General features: G+C 45.5%; 1 protein-coding gene across 3 annotated transcripts in view; it reads right to left on the reverse strand.

Annotated features, from left to right (window-relative positions):
* The window catches only part of FNIP1 (folliculin interacting protein 1), a 68,017-nt gene that overhangs the window by 18,406 nt on the left and 24,373 nt on the right, over positions 1-25,238 (reverse strand). For 2 of the 3 annotated variants that reach the window (XM_086759175.1, XM_086759174.1), the window contains exons 2-11: positions 20,894-21,020; positions 12,481-12,624; positions 8,510-8,610; positions 8,191-8,265; positions 7,561-7,652; positions 4,946-5,029; positions 3,870-3,941; positions 2,995-3,130; positions 2,242-2,443; positions 1,354-1,439 (exon numbers count right to left, since the gene is read on the reverse strand). In XM_086759175.1, coding sequence (XP_086615301.1) covers positions 1,354-1,439; positions 2,242-2,443; positions 2,995-3,130; positions 3,870-3,941; positions 4,946-5,029; positions 7,561-7,652; positions 8,191-8,265; positions 8,510-8,610; positions 12,481-12,624; positions 20,894-21,020 — 1,119 coding nt within the window. The remainder of the gene's footprint in view (positions 1-1,353; positions 1,440-2,241; positions 2,444-2,994; positions 3,131-3,869; positions 3,942-4,945; positions 5,030-7,560; positions 7,653-8,190; positions 8,266-8,509; positions 8,611-12,480; positions 12,625-20,893; positions 21,021-25,238) is intronic. The other variant, XM_086759176.1, reaches the window with a different exon arrangement.

Genomic DNA, 25,238 nt, shown 5'->3' on the forward strand with positions numbered 1-25,238 from the left:
GGATCTGGCTTGTGTTTTCAGGGTTATTTTTGCTGCGCTGAATTTGGGATATGCGCCCCTCCCCAGCACTCTGGAACTGTTTAACTTGGAAGGACAAAGGAGAACGAGCAAAGTCCGCTGAGTCTATCTTGGGGGGGAATGTTCTGGGGAAACAGCTGGGGAGGGGGTGTTATCAGGGGGTGGGAATGCAGAGCAATGGCTCTGGGTGGGACTGGGGAGGAGAGGCAGAGCAGAGCTGGGGGAGCAGAGGAACCTCCACCGTGGCTGCGCAGAGTTGCCGAACTTGTCTCGGGCCCCTGGGCAGGATCAGCAGCTCCCAGCAGTCACGAGCTCCCTCTGCTCCCTCTCTTGGCACCGCTTACCCCATCCACCTCTCACCGCAGGCCCACGTGCTTGCTCTTCCCCGATTCCTGTCCCTACCAAACACATCCCTCTGCCCTTCCTCACAACTGCCTGGAGGTGAGCTTCTAGAAAATAAAAAAAAAGTGAAATACACTGTGCCTTCATCCTGCAACACCGTGGCATTCAGGTTGGAAGGGGAACTGTAGAAAAATGAGTGAGCCCTGAGGATCCGTCGCTGTTCAGTACAATCCATCCCGATGTCAGGATTGTCTTTTTACAACATCAGAGCACTGCCTTCTACAATGTCTTTAAGAAGTAGCTCTAAACTGGTTGTAAAAGGAAGCATCCTGCCACTCCCATCTGAGAGAAGATGAATCACTTGAAACAGATGGATTTCATCTTAATTCCCTCCCCATGACTTCAGCTATGGAAAGAAAATACAGCTAAATGCCAGGGATGTGCTTATCTGCGTTACTCTGTGTGTTAACTGTTGAACAGAGACGCTCTGCAGGTACTGATAGCAAGAGATTACAGTACTGCATTTTACTGTGTGAAAAAGATAGTCCTCCTCCTTCGTAGCTGGTTATCTGAAACGCCTTTGGAGCAGAATTTAGAGGAGGGTAAAGGTCTCTGCTTTGCTCACACATCAGGAAAATATACACTAGAGGAGGATTTCCCTAACAGGGCTTTGCAATTCTTTCCCCCCTCTCAACGGGCCATAAAAGACAATTTAAGAGGCTGCTGAGAACTTCATTACCACCTGAAGCACAGAAAACCTTGATCATCCGTGTCCTGTTCGCACCAAGCCCTGATGGATATACACACTCGGCAAAATCTAAAAACACAAACAGATTATCATGGCTTCCTACCACCACTACCTTTCTTGCACTTACTTTTGCAGAAGTCTTTAGGCATTATAAGTTATTGATCCTGCACTAAGGAGATCCTTCTAAAACAGACTTGAGTGCTTTTGAAGAAACAGATACAAAAGAGAGGGGACAAACTGCTCACCTGAATTCATTAAGGGCATCAACAATCCTGTTGTATGCCAGGCTCCGCTGACTGGCATCAGCTGATCTACGACTCATTTTCATAGCCTTGAAAACAATCATTAAACAGATAAGTTACACATAGCCACAGAAGCACAGAAAATGGAAAACAAAGTCATGTGTTTGACTTTATCTTTCATGCCACTAGTCATGCAAATAACATTTTTGAAGTGATAAAATGATGGTACAGGTGCCAACTTTCATATCTGAGGAAAGACAGGTGAGGCACATGCATTTGCAGCCTCTGCTTCTTCTGTGCTTTTCATCATTCAAGGCATAAAAGGGGTCAAAGTTTTCACTGCAGTGGCAAAGTAACCACTAAGTATTTCCTAGAAGAGAGATTTGAAGCAAATCTAACTGCACATTTGAAACTTTGATCTTTGAAAATCTCCTACGATCAGAATCAGGGGGTAAAATAAAGGGAAAGAAAAAAAGCTTGATATTTATTTACAGCCTGAAACAGCCCAGAGATCGGTTCTGACCCTGCGACCCACGAGCCTCAGATACAGCTGAAACAGGGAGGCAGAGGTGGCCTTAAAAGCACCTTTCCCCCGGCTGCTCCGGGGCTGGCTGGGAGCGTACACAGCCCAGTGAGCGTTCCAGCTGCCAGCAGTCCCCGCAGCGTCACGCAGCAGTGCTCGGTCCTCGCCCCGCGTTGTGCTTTTGCTAGCCACACGAAACATCAAAAAGACGTTGTGAAGCAGAGCTCTTCTCTGGTGCAACTCCAATACCCAACAGCAAGTCGATTCCACTTTTGTAAACTAGTAACAGGAGTTAGAAACTAAATGTGACTGAGCTGGGGGGAACACGCAGCAGTACAAGTGCAAGAATCAAAGCAGGCTGTGTTTACCTGTTCTATTGCGCTCTTCAGTTTGTTCATGTGACTCTCGAAAAGAGGAAAGTGTGAGAAGAAGAACTCATTAAATTTGTTGTTTTCATCTTCATCTCTGGAGAGTGAAAAAATAACTCCAATCGCTATCTTCTTCTTCCTAATAATTCCTGGGCTGGGACCAGAGCTGTCATCTGACAAGTTAAAGCTTTCATCCATGGACCTTGAAGCACGAAAAAACAGAAAGTTAATGTAATCCACTGCTGAAAGTTGTACCTTGGTTTCCTGTGTAACTCAATTCTTGAACATTTAACTTCATATAAACACCATTTGTTTGCATGTGTTGTCAAATCATCACCTTTGATAACATCCACTCTGCAGTTTTTTACAAGCAACCGTTAATTGATCCTGCAATCACAAGAGCTGGAACCAGATTCCAAGTGTTTGTGGGATGAGATTATGGTACTCTAGTTCTCTCCCATCTCTGCCAAGAATTCGTGTTTTGAGTGGGATTTTAGGGCTTCTCATCCTCAAAAGCACAGCCCACAGGTTTACATTTTGCTGAAGGCTTTCTAGTGAGTGTAAAATAATTAATGCCATGAAGAAAACAGATACTAAAAAAGATCAGGCGTAGAAGTGCAGCCTGACTTCCACCTCTGTAAACATCCCACAGAAAGCAACAGCAAGAGCAGACGTACATATGCAAGAGCAGAACCAAGCTGACAAGGGTGGAAAATTTATGGGCAGCAACCAGCATTTTCATTCCCCGCTCACCATCGAGGGAAGACCCCATTCTCCAAGCTGGTAGTCTGACTGCGACGCCAACGCCGCTGGTAACTGCTAGCACAGCTTTTGTTAAACGAAGAGCCCGGAGATGGAAACGGAGTGATGAGCAGACTGCTAAGAGATGCTGCAATAACAAGAGGAATAAATAAAAAATCTCTCCAGAAGAAAGAGCATTTGGAAAATAATAGCAGCAACTAAATGAAGCTCCTCAAGATAAACTTGTGTTGCTTCTCAAGTGCTTTCTCTTTTGCTTATCTATGTTTCTTATCTAAAAATAACCAGTTTATAATAACATCACAAGATATACGAGCACTGCAAGGGCGGGACAGTCCTGCAGCTTTACACGATAGGCAACGTACAGGCTGCACCTTGCTCATCAGCTCTGCGTATCAGGTAATAAATTCTTTGTGGAAAGGAGTAACGTTAATCACATCCTTTAAAAGGCTTTTAGCCCTAACCTTAAGTGCCCAATATCCTGAATTTGCGGGGAGAAGAGGGGTGCTGCGGAGGCGAATTCATGTTTTAACATCACCATCCTCCTGAATTTGGAAAGGAGATGACAAGAAGTATCGTTCAGAAACGCTGCAGACTCCTTTCAGCATTTCATTTGGCTTGCTTCTTTGCAGCATGCCTTAATAAATGGCACTGCTGTTCAGATTACCTCTGTGAGGTTCCTAACGCAGTACCCTTGGCACCCACAACACTTGTACGTGCACATACCGGTACGCATTAATGCTTACATAGAACAGAACAATCACATTTCAGCACAGGGAAAACTATCTGATGATGTCTAGACATCTCAGTGGCAACTATTACTGAATATTTTTGGCATCTACAGGGTTAACAGGTAGAAATGACATTACCAGATCTCGCTATACCGCTGTCTCTGTCCTCATTCTGCTCCCTCCCAGGCATATCCATAGGGTTGCTGTGAACTGTAAAAGAAGGAATACCAATTAGCAGGGGAATATACAGTTCCTTTCTTGTTTGCAGATCTCCATGTAATTAATGAAACAAAAACATGCTCATTAATTCAGATCAACAGCACTGCACAAGGCCATCACCAAGAAAGGCTGCTTAGCTGAACAAGCCAAAACACTTATCTGAAAAGCTTGTATGTGTTTTTCTGAAGTCCATACATTTATTTTAGCACAAACTAAACCCAGTACACTCTGTTTCTTTACACAGATATTCTTCAATGAAATTTTAATGTGCCAAAAGGATGTTGGTCACAGTGGTAGTACTCAGTGTACAGACAAAAAAAACAACACCAAAACCCAATAGAAACACAACTTCATTCATACACCAGCTTTCTCTGGTATTATATATACAATTTTAGAAGGATTTTACAATGCTGTCTTGAAGAAAATAAATACTTTCAAACCGTGAGCAGTGTGTTGGTTGTTCAACTAAGCCAAAAGCTGTCCAGATTCACAGTCTGCGTATACACGAGATCAAAAGTGTCTCAGGCTCAACAGCCTTTAAATGCAATCTATTTTACAAACGTGTGTGTGAAATAAAAGCTACTCAGCCATGGAAATAAGACCCAGCCACTGAAAGCAAGAAATGCCAGTTTGAAATGATCCTAGCTTAGCTTTAGTTTTTACAGTTTGGTTGAAATAAATCCAGATCGAAACAGCTTGACACTATTGTCAAGTATTATTTTCAGAAATAATGGATTTCCAGAAATCCACCATTAAATATATAATTTTTCAAAACAAAACAATCAACCATCCCCAAAGAGGAGTATTAAAATGCCTGCTGTCCTCGGGGGATTTAAAAGACGCATCCAAAAAGGTAAGGGAGCAGGTGTCACCGTCCCTTTTGTATTTAAAAAAAAAAATAAAATAAATTTCTTATTTCCAGGGCTAAACTACAACTCCACACAGTGTTGCCACATCAGCTAGACTAGGCACACAGCACACGGCACGCTGCAAACCTGCAAAGAAAGAGGCGCTCCGGATGAGGCGGAGCGGACCTTGCTCTGAGAACGCCCGCCTAGGGCTGCAAAGCTGGGAAAGACCTACACGGCAAAACGTAAAATACACATGAAAGAAGGAGGTTAGTAAAGCAGACCAGTCGGCAGGGAGGGGGCCGGGGCAAGGAGAAGATCAAAGCCGACATAAATGCAGACCAAGGTAGGCAGGAGAACAGCTCTTACGTGTACCGAGAACGTTGATTCAAGGATACAGCTTACAGTTAAACTATACAGTAGAGTTAAAATAATAAAATAATACACACAGTTTTAACTGTCTCCCATACAAGGACGGGGTTTCTCTCCAAGGGCTCTTTTTTTTTTCCCCCCCTTTTTTTTTTTAGTGGAAAAATGATTAATTTATGCAGGCTCAAAGCCTCACTTGATCACAAACAGGAGATTCATCGGGGAGCACAATGTTTGATTTAACACCCACGCTGGTGGGGTGGCCGAGGAGCACGGCTGCTGAGGATGAGAGGGAGGAAGGGGAGAAGGCAGGCAGAGATTCGCCTGAGTAGAACCAACGGAAAATTACAAGCTGAAGTAGTTGTTCTGAGAACAGTCAGTACGTCAGTTTAGCAAAATATTCTTATAGAAAATAAATGTTAGCAGTCTCAGTAGTTCATTTTAAAAGTAATACTGGCTTGTGGATATACCAGGGAAAGAGTGTATTTACTGTGCAGAGAGCCAGGAAAAATGCATGGGTATTTTTAACGCATTAATTGCCAGGCCCTCTCTTAAATTTGAAGCTACTGCTCACTCCAAGTTTTCTGACAATATAAAATACCAAGGGTGCACCTCAACAAAGCTCCCTTCCATTCTCTCAGGCCTTTACTTACTAAAGGATGGGACACAAAAAAAAAAAAAAAAAGCAGCTTGGAAGTGGTTCCCAACCAAACCACATCGACCCTTCTCCTGTCGCAGTCTTTGCTGTGAACAGTTGTCAGAAACGCTGCAGTTACAGATTAACTTCTTCACCTGCTTCACCCAAGGTTCCCTCTGCGCCGAAACGGGAACTGTAAACAAACAGTGTCGAACCGACTGAAAACTGCAGCGCAGTTACAGAGAAAGGCTCAGCATCCTCTCCTAGAAGGCATCTCGGCCCGTCTTGTCGCACGCCCTCGCGCCGAGGTGCCTACGCCTCCTGGTCCACTCTCGGGGCCGCAATCCTTTCTGCTCGCCCTCGCTACGGAGCCGGACACAGCTGACCGCGTGGCACTGGCTACACCTACATCACACGGAGTCCACGCCTAACAGCTGCATTATGTGAATGTGAACCTGCGGTTGGGATCATGCTGGTGAGACAGAAAACTTTTGCCAAATCCACAAAATCCTAAAAGGAGATGAAGCGAGTTCCTCCCTCTTACACTAGGCACCTCATTCATTCATACACTGTGAAAAATTACAGTTGAAGTCTGAAAGGAATACAGAATATTAAGAGAAATGCATCTTTTCCACTTTCCTGACTTAGTAAATTCAGGAAGCATTTCATAGATAGTAGCTTCTTACAGTTTTAATCGGTTTTGCTTATAAATGGACTATTCCAAATGCTTTTAGTGAGCTGTACAGCTTTTGAACCTGAAAAGCATGTTAGCCCATGCTTAGGTGTGGTCTTATCAAAGTCAGCGTGAAGGAGAGAAGTAAAGACACCCAACAAGAATTAGGGCCATGTCAAAGCCAGAAACCCAGTTACAGTAACAAAACAATCAGATTCACTCCGTAGTCCCAATCCTAAAAAAGTGTATTTCATGTACAGCAATATTCTGGAAAGCAAATGTAAAAAGCAGCCCCTTACTCCACCTACCACAACAGAAAGCCAACAGTCTAAGCCAAGGGAAAGGGATGTGCTGAAGAGCTCATCAGGCCGCTACACCGGACAACCAAGCCCTAAGGTACAGTATTTCACCATCAGCTCTACTGTTCCCACCAGGAAAAGCCAAGAGCTTCCCCTCGTTCTGTAACCGAATGTCGACGGAGCCTTCACCCACAGCCCTTCCACCAAGGCTGAGAACCCAAGATGCCAGGTGGTTTTTCAAGACTGCTTGGCTTCCATGGTCAGAGAGAGAGAGAGAAAGAGGACCGAACAAAAAGACATTCTGTCTACTTGGATCAAAAACTCCAGCGCAGCTGTGCAAGGTTAACGTAGAGTAGTACGAAACACGGGGCCGCACGTGCTCGGGTGGCCAGAGTACAGAGCAGAATGAAAATTATTAACGAGAATAAAACTGGAGAACTGAGGCAGGCAGAATCTGTCCTGCCTGATCTGAGACTGACTGCTTAGAAAGTGCTACAGACTGTTATTTTCCAATGTTTTCTGTATTTGAACTTAAGTGTATCTAAATATTTCTATTACGTATTTTATATACACGTATACAGCTGTATATATTGAACCACTGCTAATTCCTTGAACTGTTCAAATTATTCTCCTCCAAACTCCACTACATTAATTTTCTGTTATGTCTTTAGCTTTTTTTTTTAAAAAAAAAAAAAGAATTGATTCTATTTAGAAGATTTTTATATTCTAGAATCTCTGATTACTCAGTTAAAGATACCAGGAAATAAAATCTGTTTGTAATTACCTATATTCCCAAGAAGTCCATTCATAATTGTACTGTGGTCAGGCTTTAATGTATTGCTGTCTTGATTAATGAACTCAAGACTGTCCTGCAACCTGTAACAAACATAAAACACACAACAAAAGCAGTGATTTGCATTTCAGTAGAATATAGCATTACTTCATTACAGCCTGAGTGGAACGGACAAGATAAGAACGCAAGTTTCCACTAGAAGAAGCTTTCATAGCCTAAGTGACGTTCTCAGGTGGGTCAGCTAATACACAGAAAACTAAATATTGAACCCTCTGAAGCCAGGTGTTTTTGTAACACCTTTTTCTTCATCTTGGACTGAATTCCCCAGCTCCAGAGTTCTGTCCTCATCCCTTCTCCTTTGGTGCTTGCAGGTACTTTTGTACCTTACAACGCTGGGCTTCACCACGCTGGCATTAAAGGAATGGTTCTTTCATTCACTTAAAGCAAACTGAGGTGAAGACAACCGCAAGAGAAGGGCGAGGACACTAGTGACAGGATGTAACAGATCAGGGAACAAGGAGTTGTTTTTCTAGGAAAGAATCTGGAGGGTCCAAAAAAAGTCTTCTGCGGTCTTACAGTCACCTGCTTACATGCAATAGATACAATTTGTAACGGACTCACGTATTCAGACTTCCGTAGATGCTGCTTCCAGTGCGAGCTGTGAAAACCTTGCTGAGCATGAGCTGGGGAGGTGAGCTAGAGGACAGAAAGGAAGAAGTCAGTCAGAAACACAGTGCCAAGACAGGCTTTGCTTTCCATTTCACAACCCTCAGATTTTATAGACCAAAACACAGCCTTTTGTGTCAAAAGTGACATCAGAATAACTTTAAAGTAAACCCAGAAATTCCTTTTACTCTGCACTTGTGGCATTCACTTAATCAGATATTAGCACTAAGGAGTAAGTCTTCTGAAAAGACCAGCAGTAAAAAATGAATCTTACCGGATCTGGTGAATTTTCAGCGTGGAGCCCTTGTAGCTCATGGCCACAGAGCCAAACATCATCTCTCCAAGCATGTTAGCATCTGAGGAACACCGAGAACCCTGCAAAAAACCCCACCAACATTTGTTTTTAAGCACTTTAGGAGCATACTTCTATCAAGGCAGCATACAACAAAGGAAAATATTCTTTATGTAAAGATAAACATGTAAAATATCTTGCTGTACACTGGTGAACACACTAAGGTGAACAGTTCAATGAAGATAATGCTGGCATAGAAAGTGATCTCCACATTGGCTGTGAGCTACACCACTAAAATCACCCAGCAAACCTAACCTATCTACAGGGGTGAGGGGAAGCAGGTTCCAACGGCGCCGACGCAGGGGACTAAAAAGTTTTAACGTTAAGCCTAAAGCTTGTGTCTGCTTGACAAGAAGAATCACAGAGTTCACTGGAGATCTTATCCAGAGTGTGCACTGGAGCCAAGCTGGACCAGTGCTTTCTGGACAAAGACTGATCCACAACTTATCCACGGATGGTATTTTGTATTTGCTGCACCTTTCCCTGGTGCTCCTGTGACGGTACCACCAAAGAGCTGCAGCATCACCATGCCAGGCTTAAGTTGTGCAATTCCTGCTCGGCTGGTGAGAGCTTGCTGTGAGGCACGCTGGCTAAATACAACGGAGGAACGTCACCATGCCGCATCACAGGCTAGATCAAAGACTGCAAACGAACACCTGAAATTAAAAAGTTCCTCAGGGCAATCAACTGGAGGTGACTGCTCAGCTGACATTATCTTATTTGTGTACTTTCAATGACTGAGATTGCTGTCTCTGTATCCAGGGCTGTTTCGTCTCTAGGCTAGCAGAATGCAACCGAGGGCAGGGTGTCCACACCACGGATTCCCACCGGGAGTAAGGAGCCACACAAAGGTGACCACTGGATGTTTCTGCTCACGCTAGCGCGCAGAACAAGGGCAGGAAGAAGGAAATGCCAATCAGCCAGAACGCAACCCACTTACGACACTTTTCAATTTTTAGCTCTTCTCAAGCGCTCTCAATTAAGACTATGGTACTTTAACAGACAGACTGTTAACCTCTGAAATCTCTACCAGTGCAAGAGAGACAGGGGATGACTAAAAGTAGCAACCACAGCTATAAAAATGAGGATGCAATCGCAAGGTTTGTTCGGGTTCGTATGACAGGGCAGAATGTGATCAGCAGCTGGGTCTCAGAGAGGTCTCCACCTTGACCCCGCAGGATACCACGCTGCCCAGGGGCACAGCAGGCACCAATAGAAAAACTAAAATCAGCCAGTATGACCCAGCAGCTCCAAGGAAATCCTAGCATAGATGGTAACGGCTCTAGGAAATGACAGGTCTGCCCGCATCACGACATCTTGAAGTAGGAACACTGCAAACTACCACAGCCAAATGTTAGGAAAGTTATTTTTATATCTGTTGCAGGTCTCCATCTGAATAAATGTCAAGCCCTTGACGGTTGGTTTTGGTTTCAACCTTCTGCTGTTGTGACAATCTAATTCTAAAGCTGAAGAAAAATACTTAAAGAGAAAATATTGATTTTCATTGTCAAGGAACCAAATTAAAAAAAGCAAGTGAAAATCAGCTGCTTTCAAATTTAATTATAGGGGTTTCCCTTTCCTCTGAAAGACAGAGACAAGCAATGCTGAAGGCAAAGAGTGTGATAAGAGGCACCCATGGCCTGTTTCAGTCTGGCTTTTCATCTACACTTAATGACACCGATTTTACCATGCATAACAGAAGATGCACATATTGCATGCATTTAATATGGCCACACCGCCACAGCTCAGCTCTTTGGGCCCCTAATGCGGCAAAATAAAGGTCACTCAAGACCAAAGTAGAGTGCAATGAACTGAGGAAAGGGGTTAAATATTAAAATCTCAAACAAAAAATAGCCAAGGTGCATCTGGCAAAAAGGGCACAACCTCCGGCACTGACAGCTTGGACACAAACCAGTTCCCGAGGTCGTATTTACGAGCTGTCATAAAAACTGACCGTAAAATACCCACGAGTGTATGTTATTGCACATTAGCATACTAGAGGCAATAAAATTTGCATGATTTGGAAATTACTTTTCTGAATATAATATTTACAGCATTTAATATTCCACTTACTGTACCTATTGTCCTATCAATAACTAAGAACATATGTAAATAAAAAATGCAGTACAGAAATAAATGTCTAACGTTGTGATCAACAAAACAAAGACTTTCGCTCCCAACTACACCGCGAGCAGGTACAGAGGTACCACCACTGCGCAAGTAACTGTGGGCAAGCTTGGAACCACATCCAGCTTCATCTTGATGGATTCTCGTCACGTTTGCGAGGGATCTGGATGGGACACCGTTAAAAACATGGAAGCCTGGAAGAAAACCCGGTATTCCACCTTGCAGCTGAAGTTGCTCATATGTAGTCAACGTGTATTGAAACAAGGAAACATAAAGAACTGTTTTAAAAGTCCTATGGCATTGTATTATTTGGACTCCCACTTCAGAGCTTTACAAAAAAAACCAACCAACCAAACAAAACCTTATAATACTGCAAATACATTGAGTAACTTCTGAGGGTAGCAGACAGAGCAGGGAGAAGATAGGAAACACCAGGCTGGCGGGTGTCTGGACACACTTACTCTGGCTTTTCTGCGCACACCGTACAAACGTTGTTGTGTGCTGAAGAACTCCGGTGTTTACAGCTCCCTGCTCGCTTGCTGGGGAAGCCCGGAAGGAGCACGGGGAAGACAGCAGGCAGCTTAAAACAAACATGCTGTGGAAGGCCAGCTTAAGCTGAACGTTTCTCACACGCTTTCTGAGCCAGTCACACAGCCAGTGTGCAGCCCTGTAAGATTTTGACTACGCGTGAGGAACCAGGGACTTAAAAGGGAAAACTTTCCACAGCTTTAAAATACACTGTCATGCCAACCACTACCATTCATTTCCTTTAGTAACACTGGCCATTGTTTGCACAGAGCCTGCCCGTAGGACAGACAATTTCTGGATAGCGGGGGCATCATTTTTCTTGCTCACACAATGCACCAAGGAGGTTATTTTGTGCTGGAAGGAAGCTGCTGACAGAAACGTCTCTTCCTTTCGTAACCGCAGCTAAATGCCCTTCCAGGAAGGGAGGATGGAAAACAGCTCTTCAGCCACCTCACTAAAGCTGTGGAAAAGAGTGCGATGAGAAGGAGAAAACAAGAATATGCAGCGCGCCAAATATAGCCAGAGTTAACATGACAGTGGGAGAGCTGGCCCCGAAAGGTTCTTCATTTATATCTACGGCAGATGAAGCCATCAGTAGTACTGTACTTCAGAACAGATTGTGGAGACAGCAGCTTCCCTCAAACACACAATTACTTCATTACAAAGAGTGGAAGGGCTTAGTTCTATTTTCGGGTGGCTTAATATAAAACACTTGTGATCCATGGAAGGAGAGATGACAGAAATATATCCGTGTCAGATGACTCTGGCTGCTCTCCTGGCCAAAATCTCTTATGTAAAACGTAACTCAAGCACACTGAATCCCTTGTTATAAAGCTGTTACACGGACTGTCCCCACGGATAGCACGTTTCTCTGTTACTTCCCTGGCATTTAGCAATAAAGTTAAATAAACTACCTCATCCGCACCAAGATAAGAGATTTGTGCCCAGTCTGATCGTACCGAATGGGTGTTATCATCTGGCAGAAACTGCTGCCATTCAAGACACATCCCCAGAGAACCAGCTGGTTGGTTTTAGACTTGTTCAAACCCAAAGCTACAGAACTAAACACTACTGAGTCAGGACCAACATCTGGTTTTGACTGAAAACTGCTCTCCACTGGGACTCTCTAATTTCAGGCATTTTACAACATTCGGTACCTCACCTGCCGTTAGTACCCAACACAGGTCATGGGGGGAGGAAAAAAAAAGAAAAAAAAAAAAAAAGGCAGAGTGACTCACCTGGTATTTTGGGCATTGTTCTTTTGGATCAGAGAACGAGGAGGATGAATTGATTGAACTATCCAAGGAAGAAGAGCTGTCTCCTCCAGGCTTCAGTTGGCAACATTTCCCAAAAACTCTCACCTGAGCGTCGCTGCAGAGTTTCTGAAATACAGACAACATACATGCCACGCTGAGACCCACGACCTGGAATCCCTGTTGAGCAGCACTGCACTTACCTGTTCAGTGCATTTAACAGCAAAAAGGCTCATGCCCAAGAAAAGCAGTTTAACAGAATATTTATCAGCATCTCTTGCAGGCTGGCTTAGGAAAGAAAGCTGAGCTGATTATTTCCAATGAGCCAGGAGCTGACAGGTCGCTCCAACTCCATTCTCCTAAGCAGCCATCCATCCCTGAAGCTTTACAAATGACTTTTTTAGACCCAGGATTAGGAGAAAGGTTGGTACCAAAGCGCTCAAAGGAAGGATGGCAACAACAGGCTCCACCTATCTTCATCTGGCTCCCTGTGCCCACTGGAGCAGAGGTGACACAGAGGTGACACGATGCCGGCCAGATCACGACATACAGGAAAACACAGATTGGGAATAATCAAGCAAGAAGACCACAGAACTCCAGATTCACGTTACAAGGATAAGCGAAGAGAAAATACACTCTTTTCATAGACCTCTCCCTAGCTGTGTCCAAGTTCTCTCATCTTTTTAAAGAGTGGCACAGAGGTGACATGCTTTTCTCATTTTCAGTATGAGCGAATTGCGAGGCTGAAAACGGACAAAGCAGCAAAACACAGTCAGTTGTTACAGAGAAGCAAGAGGAGTTTCACAAAACGACGGAGAAATGGTCCAAGGGGTGATTTCTGATAGAGATTCAGAGAGAAAACAGCAAAAAAAAAAAAAAAAAAAAAAAAAAGGGAGGTGAGAGGGCTCAGATGGAGCTGGATCTGGCATACAGGATGGGTAGGACCTGTGTCTACCCTACACACGCAGCATTATCAGTGGCTGGCCCTGGAGATGCTCCCCGACTGCGTTGCTCGCTATCGATACACACTGGTGACTCCCCCCACGGACCTCAGCGTCCCAGGCAGGACCAGCAGCCGTGTCAGTCACTGCTACTTACACCAGCGTTAGGCAACCCTCTCCGCCTCAGGATCCCAACGTACTTTTCATATACATCACACTTCAGACCACTCACGTCAGCTTGACATTATTTACATTTGCTAGCGGGCAGCACCAGCAGACAGAAATAGTCTCCACTGCTCAAAATTAGCTACAAACTCCGCCCTAAGACTTCCTTAATTAACGTTTCCTATACAATCACCAAGGCCGGTAAGAGCCAGCTGGAAGCAAAGACGTCTGGCAGCAAGGTTCAGGGGACAGATGGAAATACAGAAGTGCCATTACGAGTCACAGCTTCATCTCTGGACTCGCAGGTCCATGACAAGCTCCCCCTTCATTCAAAATCCTAAGCACGTCTTAATCTTTAGTAGCTACGAAAAAAAGGAACGGTGTGAAATACCCAGTGCGTAGCGTGTTCACTTCATGACTGCTCATCAGCAGTAACTGTACAAAAAGACGACTGCTTACTGCTGGTGGAGGGATTTTGATGAGGGACAAGATGAGAATCCCATGCCTCTGTCCTACGCTGTGCAGGTTACTACTACTTCCCCCCCCCCGCTAAATCTCACCCACAGTTAGAGAGAGGTGACTCACTTGGCCCTAACTGTGGGTGAGATTTAGCAAACCAGCAGAAAACACCGGGGATTACTGAGCTGCTCCCACAGCAAGCCTGAAGGAAAAATGTGCAGCCAAACGAGTAATTCTGTGGCAGACGGCAAGGAAGCACTCGCTAGCTGCCGCGTGCTGTGCTTTACTGTCACACAGCCTCCCGTAGTAGTATCCTCTCGTTACAACATCGCGGCGAGTACGTTGAATTCACGCAAGCCGTGGATGTGCTAACTGCCGGGATCTGCGGCTCGAGCACAGTACACAATGGCTGGACCATGTGAACGCTCATCATATGACTTCAGCAGGAACTCGTGAACTAGAATTGCATTTTATCTCTGACACAAACAACAATGTCCTGGGCTAGGCAAGCATCATGTGATAAAACCACATAAAATCCACAGGGTTACAGAAGCTTTTGCAGGCAAACCACATTTCAGCTTGCATTTTCCATCAGATGTTGAAAGTTCCTTCTAAAAAGTTACAATTCTAACTCAGCTTCCTCGGGGCTGCAAAGCCAGTAAATGCATTTCTACAGGTGAAAAACATTTCTGTGCATTAAAATAATAGCCCAAGTTTGCAAATCACTTACTTTTAAACCGTTTCTTCTCATTATCACTGCATTTTTCTGCACAGCAGCCTTCCCCAGATCCACTGGGGAGTCTGGTACCTCGAAGGAACAGCTGCCTGATTTAAACAGCAAACCAGGAAAATAGCTGTTTGGTCGTTGCAGGGCAGTTTAACGAACCAGGACTCTTGCAAGGAGTCTGTAAAGGAGGTCAGGATCTTTCAGAGACCACTTTTCAGAACCCTGTGAACAGTAAATCCCTCCTCAAGTGCAGATCACTAAAAAATTTTGGTGTTTGCTCTTCTATAAACTTAGCATGTGCTTAAGAATAACCTGTTGGACAACGAGATCAGCACCCCTCTCCTCTGCAGTTTCTGAGTCCAAATGTCAATGATATTTTAGATGCTATGAATCTCAAGATATTATGCATCAACGGTGTGGGATTACTTGCATTTCGATATAATATTCAAAGATATTCAAGCCAGCTTTCACAAAATAAAAAGGTAACCCGATTATTTAAGAACTGCACATGGGAAGGTTTCAAAACTGTGGACTTTCTTTCCAAACAGACATAGCTGCAACAGATCAGATCCCTAGGCCAAGTGCTGCTGGAGTTCTCCGAAATGCCGGCTTTTGCTGGAGAGCAGAACATCTGCTGGAAGGATGCCGCGGGCAGCTGCCGCTCCTGGCTGCCACGCCGCTCTCCCCGCTGCGGTCACGCTCTTTGTTCCTCCTCTGCCAGCTCGCTGCAGATACCGCCCAGCTCCGAAGACTTCCTGGCAGCCGCAGCTCTTACATTAGAGGTCATCGTCTGCCGAGAGTCCTGGAGACCTATCAGGCAGTACTGAAGATAACTTAAAGTGTCTTTATAGTACGACAGGGTACAAAGGAGTTTTCTTCTACAGTTCTGCTTCTGAAATCTCTTTTCTCCACCTCTATCAGCAAAGACCTTTAACTCTTTGCCACAAGGCCTACAAATTCCTCAGCCAGTGGAAAAAACACGCCCAGTGCTGTGCGCAGGAGGAGGAATCTCTGCTGGGCACGTTTTGGTTTGGGGATAATAAGAAAGCTGAAAGGAGCCTGGCGTGCTGAACTAAATCCAGACTGTGTGCGTGTGTGTTAGGGCTGTGAGTGACAGAAGGGAAGAGAAATGCCATCGTATGCTTTCCTCTTTTCCACCTCTCTGCAACAGCAGGCGCTCAGATACCACTGCGACGGAGAAATCCGTATTTCCACGCAAAGCTGCCGCTCTTCAAGAGCTCTGTGCCTTGTTTCCGAAACAGGTTTTTCGGCAAAGCTGAAAACTTATTCCAAAGTAGATAAACTCTTTTGCTTTATTAACATGCGATGGTCTGAACGTGTAATTAAATGTATGCATCCACCCAGGACACAAGGGTAACCTGACCAGGCATTCACTCCTTCCCTTCAAGTGCTGCTGAAAAAATCCAGGTCTCTTTCTCAAAATGCAGCTGCCAAGTGCTGCGTTCTCCCTTTATTTCCAGAGTTACCAAGTTCCTCTCTTACTCAGCGCTCAGTGAAAGAAGTAAAGGCAACTCTATGCTCCCCCACTCCACTCATATTCTCCCATTTCTGTTTGGAGAGAATAAGCAGAGCTAAGAAGGTGGGACTTGCTCCCCGTGCTTACAGCTTCACCCGCCCGCCCAGCCTGGCTCGCTGGAAATGCATCCGCCCAGCGCCAGAGACCCGAGGCTCCATTTCACACATCTCACCTAAAAGCAAACGGCTCACTATCCAGTTACTAATCCCTCAGAGCAATTTGCTGTTCAACATTTATCCAGGGCTGAGGTATATTAGAACATGGGGCTAATCCAGGCTTGTTTAGAACAGCATGCCATTTTTCTACCTTGGGAAAAATATGGCATTTGCAGTGAGAGAAATTGCCGCAGTAGGAGATCGAGTATCACAGGATCTTTCAGGTAAATTATCCCAGAGATAAAGACAACAGGTTACATGGCAGAAGCGAGCTTTTCGCTTCCCAAATCCAAGTCCACTGTTGCACCTCCAGATCTCAAATTCTGTACCCCGGGCCACACTTTCTGTTTCATTTCTTAAAAACACGAAACAAACCCTGCTTCTGAAAATCCTCTTCTGCCTCTGGGTGCTGGGAACAAGCCACCGCCCTTCTCCGATTCCTTGTCTTTCCCCCTTCCCAGCCAAAGCACCCAAACTCTAGATCCCTGCTCAGCACCCTGCACACCGTGGCTCTTGCTTTCTTTCCTCCCTCCTCTTCCTCATGGTCCCATACCACCTCTTCTTCCTCTCTGGACTCCATGCCTTCTCCTAGGCTGAGCTTTAGACTCAGGAAATCTTTTCGCTTCTTACATGTCCAGGTTCGCCTGAGTGCAGTGTCAAGGGGTCAGGAACACAGAGCCAAGGCTGAACGCTCAGCGCTGGCCTCTGCACCTCGAAAAGGAGAAGGAGCTGCTCATCGTGTTCGAGCTGAAATTCAAACCAGGCCCGCTGTCACAGCTCTTGGAGGAGTATACCTGTGCTCACCCACGGCTCCTGGCTTGCGAACTGGGCACAACCCAGCGGGGCGGACGCGTGCGGGACCTCGCGCAGCCACGAGGCACCACGCAGGGAGGGCTGGTGGTACGCGCGAGTGGGGCACAGATGGGGAGGTGTTAAAAGGAGCAGACAAGCGCAGAAATCAGTCTACCAGTAGAAACCAGTCATAGTTCGTAACGCTATCACCTGCAAGTCATACCATCTCATGAGAAAGGATACACTTATTAGTATGAGGAACAAACTCTGAAGTAACTCTGTAGAGGAGACATGGGTCAAACCCACCAGCCTGCCCGGAGAAGTACTCTGACACCCCAAACCCAAGGGACGTGGATGCCTGGGTGTGGACCGAGGCTGTTTAGCAAAGGCGGCAGTAACGTCCTCCTCTGGTGTCACACGCTGCCCTGGTGTACTCCATATGCAAACGCCTGGCCTGACACATCTGCTCATGACCTAGCGTCAAGAGGGCTGGAAAGGGCAGGCACACTTCTGGGATACCCTGGCAGAACTGAAGACAGGGGAGTTACCCAGTTTTCTGATGCTCGTGAAGCAGCAGCCTTTCTGCCCCGCTCACCGAGCCTGGCTGATCAACAGCCCAGCCCCTGGAACGCCGGGGAAGAACCTCTCCTGCTTAGCACCAAAAAAGGTATAGGACTCACAAAGGGGATCTCTCTGCCTGCCCCGTGCCAAGTGCCCGCAGCTGCCCGAGGCGGATCTCTGCCCGGCCCGGGTGGAAAGGCCTGGCACAGCCTTCAGCCAACATTCCCGCTGCAGGGGCCGAGTCACCAGACTGCTTCTCGGCTTCGCTCGCCAAGTTTAACTCTAGCGAGACTCGAGGAAAACACCAGTTCTCCTGGGCAATTCAAATACCTTAAAGGCAGTGCTGCAAAGTCTCAGCTGCCTTCTGCCTGCCTCCGTGCAACAAGCCCTCCCAAAATTCTTGTTTACCTAATATTTAGCTTTTTTGAAGACATGAAGAGGCTGATTCCAATGAAAACATAAAATTCTAATCTGTGTTATAGTCAATTTTCCTCACAGACAATATGAACCTAGCAATGCTTTAATAATTAGAGCCCAGCTTGGTGTGAGCACAAACTCTGCAGTTTTCACTCGTCACAAAATCAGAGCCTACTGCTTTATTTCTTGAAACATCCGTGTCTGGAAAAGTTCGCTCTGATGCTCCTGACATTTTATGAGCATACCATCCCTTACAGAATTCAAATGACTGAGCCACGTTCAACCTCGGTCCACGGCACAGAACTCTTGACATACGCACAGATTAGAGATATAAAACAGACCAAAGCATACCGCACCTTGCTACAGGCATACAACTCTTACATTATAATTGCTTTCAAGTAGACAATTTTGTTAGACGTCTCAGAGGCAACAGAAAATGGGAACCGAAGAGCACAGCAACATAAAGCAAACTGAAACCTTCTCGGTTCTCCACGTTAGACTGGTTAGACTTCCACCAAACAGTCTGGCCACTGCTAGGCGCTCTCACCAACCCCCTCCCCAGTGCCATTTGTAAATCCCGAGGTACAAAACACGGCAGGAAATGGGGAGGGGGGCAGAGATGCAGAAAAGCGCTGGCTTTTGCGAGGCGATTAACAGATAGCCTTTCAGAAGGGAGAGTGCCCAGCCCACACACGTCTTGCTGCAAAAGGGCAGCAGGGCCTTGGAATGTGCTTAGAGCCAAGATCTGGCTTTGTATAGGCAGGGTGTGTCTTTATTAATGAAAATCACGATAAAGAGCAAGAAAAATAAACAATGCTATTCCTTGAAAATGGCCAGGACGTACTGCTAACCGCGCAAGCCTCTCCGAAGCTCGCAGCAAGCGGAGCCCAGGACTCTTCAGCACATTTTCATCCACATGCAGTTTCTGCTGTTGCAAAGTTTGGTTTCACGGGGTAAGTTTTGCCAGACGTAACGTTATCTGAGTGCTACAGAAGGCAGATACCATGGCAAACAAATGTTTCAATATATTCTCTTTCAAAGTCTCCCAATACCACAAAATAGAAGAAATATCAGGTTACTAGAGGCGAGCACCGGGCGTTTCAAGCACCCTCGGAACAGTCTTCCCCCACTGGTCTCACATACTCATTTCATAGAGACGGTGAATACAACTGCCTATTTCCCTCCCCTCTTAGCAAAGAAAAATAAAGGAGAGACTAATATGGAACCATATCAGCTTCATTAGCAGCTCTTTGTTCTCTCCCTGATGAGCTGCCACAGTCACCAGCGGTTGTTTTCTGGAACAAACCAAAGCTGTGAAGTTTCGCACAGATCTATCTTGAAGAGGTTTTAGGCTTTCAAGAAATCAATTGAGAACTGGCAAGAGTATTTATACTGTACAATGTCTTTTTTATTAATGAAGTAATATTTTATAATTAAGTAACAGTAATAAGCAAAGCCAGCAATTCATACCAATAAACCACTTTAAAGATCGCTTGTCTTTGAAAACCTGTTTTCCTGGCAAGAGCATGTAGAAGAACAAGAACTTACAAACTGTAAAGCCATTCTAACAAGTTCAAATGAAAAAGAAAAAAATGCATTTCGTTCAACAGCTGTGAAATTTGCTTTACCTCACTAATTCTCAGTAAGAACTAGGAAACTGGGATGTTGATTGGTGGCTACAAATGTGCTAGAGTAAGCACTGCAGAAGCCTGCTGAGACACAAACTATCTCCCAGAGGTTAGGACGTGTAGATGGAGAAAGCTCAGCACCAGGATGGGAAGCACCAGGCTGTCAGCATTCAACAATAAGCCAAAAAGTTTACAAAGCTGGATGAAGGATCATCTGGCTGCACTCCAATACCCCAGATGAAAACCAGGCCTGGGGGGTAACGTTATTTTGCGTACTCCCGCTTACAGAACTTAGTAGGTCCTACGGGTAAAAGCAACAGTTCACACACTGCTTTCTGCTGGCAGGGCTTAAAATAGTTTGCAACTGTTTTAAAGATGGTAAAAAGGAAGTTCAGAGCAGCAAAGTTGTCCAACCTCACACAACCACTCACAATAGCACTGTGACAGAAATTAATCTTGTGGCCAGAGCCCTAAGAAGGAAGTATCCTCACCTGACCGTACCCATTACGGTTTCAATTCATAGATTATCACGCAGACCACACCAAAAGAAAAAAACAGAGGAAAAGTTTTCAAGTAACTTTGTGTGAAAAAAACCGTCAGCAAAGCATTGACACGACGACTGGCGAAAGGTAACCACACAGGACACCAGAGCACACAGGACTGGGAGGACGATCTGATTAAGGATGCAGATCCCACCATGGCATAACAGCACACCCATAAATACCAGTTTATGCCCCAGCCCCCCAGGACCGCCTGCTGCAGTCCCAGGAAGGAATCCTCCTCTGAAAGAGCAGAAAGCAGACGAGCCCCAGAACAGAGAGATCACCATAGTAGAGCTGTTAAGAGCGAAATCATTGAAGCCTGAACAATTTGCAACTTACCAGGCATTTAAATATAGCTGCGCACATAACCGACGTTTAAATGTTGAAGTGAATAAAACAGAACATTTATGATTTATCAATCTTGCAATTTTAAAAAATATAGACTATAACCATGCAAAGTAATAAAACACTCACCGACACCGAAACATCCTCGATTTTTCTCTTAGCGCTGGAGTCAAATAAGACATTGCGTCCTCTTCTTTCGCAGTCCTGATAGACAATCAGTCGGATCTGACTCGGGTCAAACTCCGGCAAGGGCCAGCTTTAATTAAAGAATAAAAGAGCAGAAGGATCAATTACCACAACTCTTTATTACACTGTTTTTTCTACATTATCTGTACATCCAACTTTACTGAATGATAAAATCCAGCAAACGCAACGCCATTTCATCAACTCTTTGATCCTGTAGCCAGAACCATGCCTTTGGTTTTTTCTTCCCCTACACTTGCCAAATTACACCAGTCTGCTACAACATACACCGTGACGCGTGCAGCACTACTAGCTCTGGCTTGAAAGCGTTCGCAGTTCCAAAGCAGAAAGAAAAGAGGTCTAGGTTCACACCGGCCTCTCCCTTCAGTAACGCACTTCTGCGTTCGCAGTCATGGGGTTTCGGCCTCACGGGTTGGCAAAGTGCTGAACTCCACAGCTAAAAAAATGCAAAGTCCCTTGCCTGCCCTTCTTCAGGTCTCACACACGCTGTAGTAACATACGTGTATGGAACTAAGGGCGGCATTACGAACTACAACGCTCTTACCAACGTATGGGGTTTGGTGCTGGGGAACAGAGCGCCACGTGTAGCCTGGTCCTGACTCCTCAGGCCCTCCCTGCGTTCAGACTTAGGAGTAATCTCCACTTAAGCCACTGTGATTCAAGGCCATGCTGCTGCACGGGTCAGCAGAACACACACACGCTGCAGCCCTCTCCTCACACACCTATTCCCAAACTGGTTCTGCAGTCGGTAACCAGGAACGGAGCTTTCCCCAGCCTCTGCCTCCCCTCGTGCCGCTGACTCCAGAGGAGCTCTGTGAAGGGAGAACTTGCAGGGTTCAGGCTCGACTACCATCGCATAATCTCACCTTCAAGGGTGGCTTGTCTTAAATTTCCATTTTAAAAAGCCAACCCAGCAAGCACTGTTGCCCATGGCCTTGGGAATCCATTTGCACCCATACCTCCTCAGTTCTTGGAAAATAGGAAACAAGACACCTGCTCTATCCATGAAACCAACAGGAATCATCTTTCAGTCAGTTACGAGCCACTTCCTAGATCAAGTGAAATCCTATCTTCCTTATCCTTGGCTTTCAGGATAGCTTGAAACCCCAAGAAGTAAGAAACGAGGCCCTGAAACTTTCCAGCCATTATGAAGGACACAGGCTCCCAGTTCACACGAAGCAGCTCTACATTTATTTCAGCAAAAAGACCCCCATTAATGGCAATATGGATTAAAGTAAAGCTGGCATGCTAGGCTCCGAGACCATTGTAAATTTTCCCTTTCCTCTGCCTTTCTATTCACCAACCACAAGATTTCCTTCTCTGCGCCCACGCTTCATGTGATCACCACGCTAATGATGATTTGTAACCCCACAACTTCTACCATAGGTCACGGCAGAGAATCAATTTGGTCACCAAAGCTGTGCTTGCCCATCACCAAAGCCACGGTTGCCCACCAGAAGTTTTTAAGACTGTTCAAAATAAATACACTGGCTTTACAACGAGCGTAGTCCCAGCTTGGAGAAGCTGAGCCCCACGAGATACAGTTACAAGGTCTCCTGAGAGAGGAAATCCATTTCCTAATCTGCTCAACCCCATCATTTAGCAACAGGAGAGAAAAACAGAAGCTGCAGAGAAGATCATGTGCCACAAATGTCAAAAGCAACTTATTACAAGAAAAAAGCTTGAGCAATTTGAAACTGAAATAACTCGGTGTCTAGATTTGGGGGCAAGGAGCCACGCACCCTCTCTGTTGGGACACCTGAAGCCACGCGTTGTCCGCAGAGGGACGTGCCTACAGGAAGAGCAGACTGAGCAAATTCGGAACCAAAACCACGCGCTGCGACAAACGCAGAGCAGAGCTGACATTTACCGGGGGCTCTGCTCATGAGCCTCGTCCTGCATTTCAGAAAACGTAAGAAAACAAAATCCCAATCGTTTGCTGCGTATTTGGAATGTTAACACCCGAGAGGCTCCAAGGCACGAGAGCTGGGACGGCTGTAAGACCCTGACCACGGCTGGAGGTGCGAGGGCAAGTGAGAGCGCTGGACAAACTGGCTTCCTAGAGGAACCACCTCCTTATATTGAAGTGAGATCAGTGGAAGTCTGAAAACTCATTTTGTCTCCAGATAGGCCACTGTGGTTCCTATAAAGAAACAACGTGTGACAATAACAGCAAACTGCCTGCCAAAAAGGTACTATCGCTTGCTCCACCCTTGCGACGCATCTGAATTTCCTTCACACTCAGACAAAAGCATCTCTTCCATTACCTACTACTTCTGATATTTGACTTTGAAATTACTGGCAAAGAAGGGCAGTGGCTGTTCCAGATCTTAGGAAAGTCTACTTATAAAAAGCTCCAAGAGCAGATTACACACTAAGAAGAGAGAAAGCTAAATATAAAACCCTTGCTGTATTCGGAAACACAGTTGATGGAGGTAACAAGAGCTTGTTTACTTCTCAGCTTCTTCACATGACATTTCAACTTTCCCCAGACAAGCACCGAGCAGATATCGCCCACCGTAATTTGTGATCGTTCCAAATAAGCGTTATCTCTGTTACATAACACAGTCCTTAAGCACATTTCAGCCTTGCAAAAACATTCCCTGGCAATAGCGGGCCGCTTCCCAAACCAGAAGAAACTTTAAGAGAGCTGGGGAAAGTTCATTTCGACAGACAGTAAACAGAGGCTGCCTGCACCCCTGCCTCCTCCCGGCGAGGCACGTTTTTCTGGGGGAGTGGGACACGGAGTCGCTCTGCTGTTATTGGCAGCTTCAAAGTGCTGTTCAGCTCGATATCTGGATAGATTATCCCCAGAAACGTACCAATTCCTACATGCAATGCACAGGGTATGTTCCCAAAACCAATACAACAGGGCAGTACCCCAGCGCTGCTCCTCAGGCGGATGAAAACTGACCTAGATCTTCTGAATGGAATTAGTTCTGCTTATAAATGGAAAGTGACTTTGACATTTAGCTGATGTTTTCTTGAGATTCTTAGAGGAAAACCAGGAGACGTAGAATCAAACGTTCTAGTAATGTTCACGAAAGGTCAGCCTCCACCTCCCACGCTGTTCTGGAAGTGACGGTTGTCTCAACAAGGACTTTTTCCTGCGTGACCTATCTACCACTTTCCCGTCTTTCCCTGAAACTGATCATATTTACAGAAGAAAAATCCCCAAACAAACCCAGAACAAACAAACAAATGTAAAAACCACCACCAAGAAAAGACCAACAATCGTTTCCCCAGTGGAAGCATTTGTGACTTTGCCACACAGTCGGTGCTGCGAGTTCACACGTGGTGCAAGAGGAGAAACGGCGACAAACAAATTATTTCTGAGTCGGACGCCAGGCCCGTGGCGATCTCCACTGCACCACCAGCAATTCCTCTACAGTGAGATGTTCAGAAATACCTACGTGAACCAAATGGGGCAGAAGTTGCTGACGGACAAAGGCTGCGTGGGATGCTGCAGGAGCAAATCACACAAACCTGAGCTCAGGCCGTCGCCAACGGGTGGAGGCTGGAAGGCACCTCCGGAGGTCACCTGCCCAGCTGCTAATGCAAGCGCACCAACAAAGGGAAGGAACTAGCTGGGCCAGAAAGGCAAACTTCCACAAGAATAACGATGAAATTATTAGAAACTAATAGTAATGAAATCAAGGTCTGAAAAATTGTATTTTACTGCACATTCACACCTAAGCCCTACTATCGTTCAGCTCTTCTCTCTCTCACCCGTTTTGTTTTCCTGCCTTTTCCACGCTCCGTCACCAGCAGCGTTATTTGCAGTTTGCACAGATCCATTACACGCTTCCCGACATCTCCACTGCAAGGCGCACGGCAATCCGGAACTCCAGAGTCTCTCCAAGGATGGATTTTCTCACCTATCTAATTCCTGGAGTCCATTACCACCACAGACATTTCTCCGCAAGAGGCAACGGAATGGCTTTAAAGCGGCATTCTTACACCCTCTGCAAGTTTTAATAGATGACACGACAGATACGGAAATCCTTCGTTACCACTCCAGCAATTAAAATACAAGATTTTCCCCTGTAATTGACAGCACAGACGTTCCTTCCTCCTTGTTTCCACTACAACACAAACAGCACTTGCTCACTACGTTACGGGTTTGGTTTAACACCATTTTCCCCCTGCCTGAGACTTCACTTGTAAAACAATTCCATACTAACACAGCTTAGGTAGGATCCAATTACTTTTTAATAACTAACACAGATATTTCATAAGTCTTAAAGAAAAGCAGTTGAAGCAAACTGAT

Source organism: Chlamydotis macqueenii, chromosome 14 (genome assembly GCF_036417535.1).
Source record: "Chlamydotis macqueenii isolate bChlMac1 chromosome 14, bChlMac1.mat, whole genome shotgun sequence".
NCBI lineage: Eukaryota > Metazoa > Chordata > Aves > Otidiformes > Otididae > Chlamydotis > Chlamydotis macqueenii.